The 6,629-nt window shown below is 44.0% G+C and overlaps 1 protein-coding gene across 3 annotated transcripts in view; it reads left to right on the plus strand.

Moving 5' to 3' along the window:
• Nucleotides 1–6,075, plus strand: part of TEKT3 (tektin 3) — a 247,429-nt gene extending 241,354 nt beyond the window's left edge. For all 3 annotated transcript variants that reach the window (XM_090059970.1, XM_090059971.1, XM_090059969.1), the window contains 2 exons: nt 1,015–1,169; nt 5,708–6,075. In XM_090059970.1, coding sequence (XP_089916096.1) covers nt 1,015–1,169; nt 5,708–5,924 — 372 coding nt within the window. In that variant the 3' untranslated portion in view covers nt 5,925–6,075. The remainder of the gene's footprint in view (nt 1–1,014; nt 1,170–5,707) is intronic.
• The last annotated feature ends 554 nt before the right edge of the window (nt 6,076–6,629 follow it).

The raw sequence follows: 6,629 nt of genomic DNA on the forward strand, positions 1-6,629 counted from the left end.
GGCCCCTTCCGGTCAGCTGACTCTCAAGGGGTGGGCCCTTAGCGCCTCCTGGTTGCCCCTAGCAACCAGCACCTGAGCCCATGCTGCTGCTTTTCAGGTAGCAGGCACCTTAGTGCCCTGCTACAAGTACATTTCTTTTCTCTTGCTGACAAAGAGGTAGCCATAACTAGGGGATCCAGCACGTATTCAACTCACTGACTTTGGTGACAGCACTCCTTTCATATTTACTCCACTGGATATCATGATTGCCCCCATTGACCATACCATCACCTGCCTCCCCATGCTGTGATTGCCCCTTGAGGTGCAAAGAAATAAAGCTATGCTGACAGGTGTATTTTATACGATGCTTTTTTAATCAAGGCTGTTCTTATCCCTAGAATGACCCCCTAAACATACAAGTAAAAATTCCAGTATATTCAATTAGAAACTTTTATAGCCTCATGGTTTCTACTGGTCCTTGCTGGTTTCTCTTGCTGGACAGATCATCCCTGAATCTGGTATCCAAGGGAGCCAACAATCCAATAGATCTGTTCTTTACTGCAAAACCTAGTTTCAGTTGGTAGCTACACCAAGGAGGGCAGACAGAAGAACTGGAAGCTGTGTTCTTCTCTAAAGATAAGTTTGAGAAAAGACCCTTACTCCTGGGTTTCTGCTCCTGAATTTGCAAGAGTTCTGGATTTCTGTGTGAGCATAGTCCTGCTTCCATCCAAGTCTTAACAGGATAGCCGTAGACATCATTAAGCATTGGAGCAGGCCCAATATCAGTGCTACCTTTAGAACATGAACTGTACAGACAAGCTGTTTACTTCTCTTTCTCCTTTGTTAGCATAGTGCAAAACACAACCCTGGCAACCAGCTATGACCTAAAATTCAAAGGTTCTACAACATATAACATTGGCAGCTTCTTGAGTTCAGGATTTCCTGCAGACTGATAGAGGATTGAGGGGGAATGGAGAGAGAGTGTGTGTGTAGTTTAAATAGCAGAATTCATTTGTGCATATTTTTAAATGTCAGACACTACAGGAAATCTTCCAGACTGAGATGACCATAGAAGCCATTAGAAAAGCCATTAGGGACAAAGGACCTTCCCTAAAGGTAGCCCACACACGGCTGGATGAGCGTACACGGAGACCTAATGTGGAGCTGTGCCGGGATTCTGCCCAATTACGGTAAGACGGGCATATAGAGGTGCCATCTGATATAAAGAAATGTGAGTGTGCGTGACTGATGTTAGAAGCAACCACCCATTCCATGGCTGTTTCATGCCAATAGAAAATGGTAGTTTTGCAACATGACATGCCTAGGTGAATAAGAATCAATTTATAATAATCTTAAATGCGCTCACGGATTCATCCCAGGCTTCAGGTAGCGTTGTGATAATTTTATACAAACGATTTTCTCCAACAAAGGGGGCCCTGAATGGCTTCCTTCCCTACAGGAGAGATACAGAAAAGAGTTCAAAACTGTCATGCCATGATTTTTATCTTTACAGTGTGAACGGTTACAGCTCAATCCTGCAAAGCAGCTGAATTTCTTCTAAGAGATAAAAACAATCCTTAACTCCTGATGTCAGCAGGAGTTGAAGGCACTCAGTGCCTTGTAAGACCAAGCCTTTACTATCCCAGTCTTGCAAGTGTTTTGTGTGTTTCTGTTTGGTAACTACTGTTCCTCTTTCGAAGGTGCCGGATGTCTAGAATAGAACTGAGGTGGTCATGTACATTCACTAATCTTTGCAGTCTGGCTCCAAAGATTCAGCAGCTTCTTGGCTCCCACAGCCCAGCAACTAATAGAAACCTAGTGGGGGAACGTAATGAAGTCAGTGGAAATTTTACCACTGGCATCAGTCAGGCAGACTATCACCCTTGCTCTTATTTCTGTTGCTTTCTAACATAGCTGACTAGGACAGTGAAGAAACACCCCCAGGCCATTGGCAACTGAAGCTCTCCAGACTACATTATAGTCAATGTAATTGAAGTCCACTGAATGTCTCCAATGGAGTTATTCAAAGAGGGCCCAGCCAGCTCTGTACAACGGAGAAGATAAAGAAAGTTGCTCTTCCTCAGATGAGCCTTTTGGAGTTGGGTGGTAGGGCTGTGTGAAATTTCGCTGGCTGTTTTGTTTTGACACCGTTTTGACTGATTTCAAGCTCAAAACAGCGAAATCGAATGGAAATGAAGGGCTTCAAAACAGCCTCGATACAAAATAAAGCTAGTCAAAATGTTTCAAAAGTTTCAAAACGTTTCGAGTTTTGAAGCAGCCAGCACTAAGTTCCCCGACCCAGTGCTAGATCAGGCTCAGGACAGAAACTCAGCCCATCTAGTGCTGGGGAAAGGAACTCAGGCCAACGTTTCAAGTTATGAAGCAGCCAGCAGCCAGGTGGTGGGAGACGGGCGAGAAGCAGGGCTGTGCTCCCAGTGGCTCCGCAGCCCCACGTGGCTCAGCCACGAGTGCAGCCCTGGCTCTCCCTGCCTACCCCTGCTGGGCTGCGGGAAGCTGATCACAGTGCAGGGGAAGGGAACTGAGCCCCGGCTGAGTTCCTTTCCCCAGCCCAATCGTAGGGCTGGGGAGGGGAACTGAGCTCAGTTCCCTTCCCCAGCTTCCCAGTCCCAGGCGGCAGCACCTGGCTTCCCTCCCTCATCTGGCAGGCAGATCGGAGGCCCGCAGCCCCAGGAGGACTGGCATAGCCCCTGCACCCTCCCGGATTTGTGGGCTCCCATCTGCCTGCTGGATGAGTGGCTGTTTTGAGCTTCCCCATTATAGCATATGGTTGAAACAGTGTCACTGTTTTGACAAAGCGAAGCGGAACAGTGGCTTCAAACTGAAGTGAAATTCGAAATGAAATGCTGTTCTGTCGAAACCTCGAAACTCAAGTCGAAATGGAACGGTGCCGTTTCACACAGCCCTATTGGGTGCGGAGAAGGTAGGGGGGTTGTCAGGGTGGGAGTCACCAACCTGTGCTCCTTTCCTTTGGGTGGGCATGGCACCGCATGCTTTTCCTCTGTGGTGGTCCTGGCTGATGGCCACTCCGGCCCTAAAGCACTGTACTTCTCCATGTGACTCTGCCCTCCCACTAGGTCACACCGACTTCAAAGCCTTGGTGAGTATCAAGTACTGCAGCCAAAAGAATGGGAAACAGAGGAAGACTTCTGTGGCCTGCAAGATGGATCAATCAGGGATGGCACATGGGTAGAAAATCAGTCCCTCAAGCTGTTAGAGGCAGCCTCAGCATCTATTCTCTGTGGAGGAAAATGACATAAATTCCCATGACAGCTGGACAAAAATTTGGAGAGAAGTGAGAGGGAGGCTGAAATATGCAGATTGAGTTTAGGAAAGTTTTAGTAAGAAAAATGAATGGAAAAAAACCTAGAAAATGTTGAAACATTTCAACATGGCATTTCTTGTTTAAAAGATCATGTAACTTAAAAAGGACAAAAAGATATAATGTTCAAATAACCACAAAATGAAGCATTCTATTTCATTTCTGTTTCAACAGAATATTTCAGGTTAACCAAAGCACATTCTTTTTTTTTCCAGCTTTTTTCATTTTGCTGGAATAGCGCAGCATTTCCTGTCCCAAAAATAATGTTTTCTTTTTTTTTTTTTTTGGTTGGGCCCCTCATCTAAAAATTGGTTTTCACCCTGCTGTATCCCCAGCTGGTTCAAAAGAAAGAAAAGAGAGCTGGCTGATCTTCCCCCAAGGACTCAGGGGGTGGAATGCTCAAGTCCTTCTCATATAAGTATCCTTGCACAAGTCCTTGTGCAGGGTTAGAGGTTGGGGGTGGCAGTTTCTAGCTCTTCTTGTTCTTGAATACACTTCTGGCTGGAATGGGATCCTCTGCTATAAGGTCACGTGTCAGGTATGACAAGTCTCAGAGGTGCAGTGGGCTGGGCTGATTGCGGCCACAGGAATTCTCTAATGGTTCTTGACTCAGGAGGGAATCTGCCACATCACAACGCTGCTTCGTCCATCCAGAGTTCTGTTATTGCAAGACCTTTCTGCACTGGTGGCTCTTTATGTAATAATTGTGTTTATACTTCTCCACGGCCATTCACGTAAGCCTCAAAAACAGCTTCAGTTGTTTCAATGGAAACCCTTTTAAATCCTCAGTCTTTGTCTTTAAAAAAAAAAAAAAAAAAAAAGTGTGTGCAGTTAAGGCTGCAGATGTTGCATTAATCACATTCTCCTCCAAAGAGAAGTCACAAGTGGGATGATATCTGGGAGAAGCAAAGATTGCTCGAGATACAGCAGACCTAGATATTGGTGTTTCTCCCAGCAGATGTTTTCCTGTTATTCCACACAAGTTGTTCTGACTGATGCGGATTGATTTGAAAGGGGCACAATTTCAAAACTGCTGTTCGACTGCTGTTCCCACCGAGAAATCTTTACATACACTGCTATGAAAATGCCCTGGTACATTTTGGTGGCTGGTGGTGTAACTTCCCACCTACATTGTCAAAGAGCAGGAATAATTATTTCTTTGAGTTTATACCCATGTGGATGTGAGAGAGTCCTGTGTACACGTGCAGAAATTAAATGGACAAAACATTGCAAATAATTGTAATTATCTGAAGTTCTCTTTAGCCTCAAGGAAGACAGTTAGATGATGGCATCCAAGAAGAAGCACAGCTCACCATTGTATTGGAGCTGCTTTCTCCCCAGCAGCCTTTCTCCTCTCATCACAGCTGTCCTGGCTCTCTCTTTGCTAACATAAGCAGAGCACCATTCCTTCTCATTAGGAAATATTATAATATCCAATTACAATAATCATAATATTCAAGTAGGCAGCCAGTTGGATTCAACCACACATTTCCTGACTAAGTTTCTTTGGTACTTACCCAGACCTTTTCACAGTAGCATCTGGACACCTCATAATATTTTGTGTATATGAGGTCAAGTAAGGTAAATATCCATATCATCTATTTTGAAGATGGGGAATTAAGGCAAAGATTGACAGAGGTACCCAGAATCCTAACTCCCTTTGAAATCAATAGAAGTTACCTTCAAAGTTAGGTCTTTGAGGATCAGGGCCCAAGTAATTTGCTCAAAATCACACACCATGTCTGTGGTAGGCCAGGGAACGAACTCTGTGCCTCTCAGATCTTAGGCCTTTATACTAACCATAGGAACATCTTTTGTACCACTTTACAGCTTGTACCTCAAAGCCTAGTACCTCACCCCACTCTCTTGAGAGGGCTGCTCAGAGAGTCAACATAAAGTTATTCAAAAACAATTTTAAGCTCTGTTTATGAATTGTATATACTGTAAAAGTGCTTCACATGCAACAATTTTCTGAGCACCCTAAAGTTTTTGTTCTGCCTTACTTTGTTTTCTTCTCTTAATTTTTCAAATATTCTGGATTTTATCCTTTATGTGTGTGTGCATGTACGTACAAAGAGGAACCCAGAAAAAGCAAAACAGAAAGATAAAATGAGAACAGGAAACTACAACTTTCCATAATTTCTCTAAGCAGTGATCACTTGTGTCAGTTGTTTCCATGAATCAGTAGTTTCAGAGTGGCATGCTTACCTCCTCATTGAAGTTGATGATAGTTTTGCCACTGAATTGCATAGGAGCCAGGTTCCAGCTCTAAGTCAGAAACATTTGTGTGTCAGCAAGGAGCCTGTAAAATAATACTGCACCAGAAAAGCTTTGAGTAACAGGAACAGCATAGAATCTACTAACTGTGAGTTTGTTGCTCTTTTCTAGACTTGTTAATGAGGTCCATGAAATCGATGACACAATCCAGAGCCTTCAGCAGAGGTTGAGGGATGCAGAGGATACCTTGCAGATGTTGGTCCACACTAAATCTAACCTGGAGCATGACCTGGCTGTCAAAGCTAACTCTCTCTTCATTGATCAGGAGAAATGTATGGGGATGCGCAAGACCTTCCCTAATACCCTCAGGTTGGTGGGTTACACATAGACAGATACAGTTCTGGAGATGTTTCTTCACTGGTTCATAAAAACTTGCTGTGGGGGAGGTTCTCTCTATTGCACTAAAATATTTACAAAATCTGCGGTTATATTTTCACTTACTAATGCACTCTCTAAATAGTAATTAAAAGATCATTCACTGTTTTATGCCATGTCTTGAGAGATTTTTTTCGCCCTTGTGAGATGCACTCATTCATAATGTGTATAGAGATTAGATTAAAACATTCTGCAGGTGTGTCTACATGAGGCAGTTTACTGTGCAGTAGTAAACTAATCTACCATATAGTGGCCATGTCTACATGAGATGCTCACTGTGCAACATCTTTGTGGGGCACGGACTGTGACACAACACTACTGTGCAGTAGTAATGAGCTACCACATAGCATATCAGGAAGCCATGCAGGGATGCTACTTAGTATTTGGGTATGCAAGTACTAAATGACTGCACAGTCAGCCTGTCATGTAGACATGGCCAGTAAAGCACCACTGTCTGCACATGTGCAGTGTTTACTGCAGGGTTGCCTACTACCTGTAAATACTAGTAGATTAACCCCACAGTAACAACTGTGCAGTAGTGCATGTGTAGACTGCTGACCGGAAACAAATTGCAGATGGGAGCATGTGTAGATGCCCTACTGGGGAAAGCTTTCTGGGCGTTAGTTGCACGTGTAGACTCATCCAGTTTGTCACTGAG

This window comes from Crocodylus siamensis, chromosome 8 (assembly GCF_052110815.1).
Source record: "Crocodylus siamensis isolate JL-2025a chromosome 8, ASM5211081v1, whole genome shotgun sequence".
NCBI classification, from domain to species: Eukaryota; Metazoa; Chordata; order Crocodylia; family Crocodylidae; genus Crocodylus; species Crocodylus siamensis.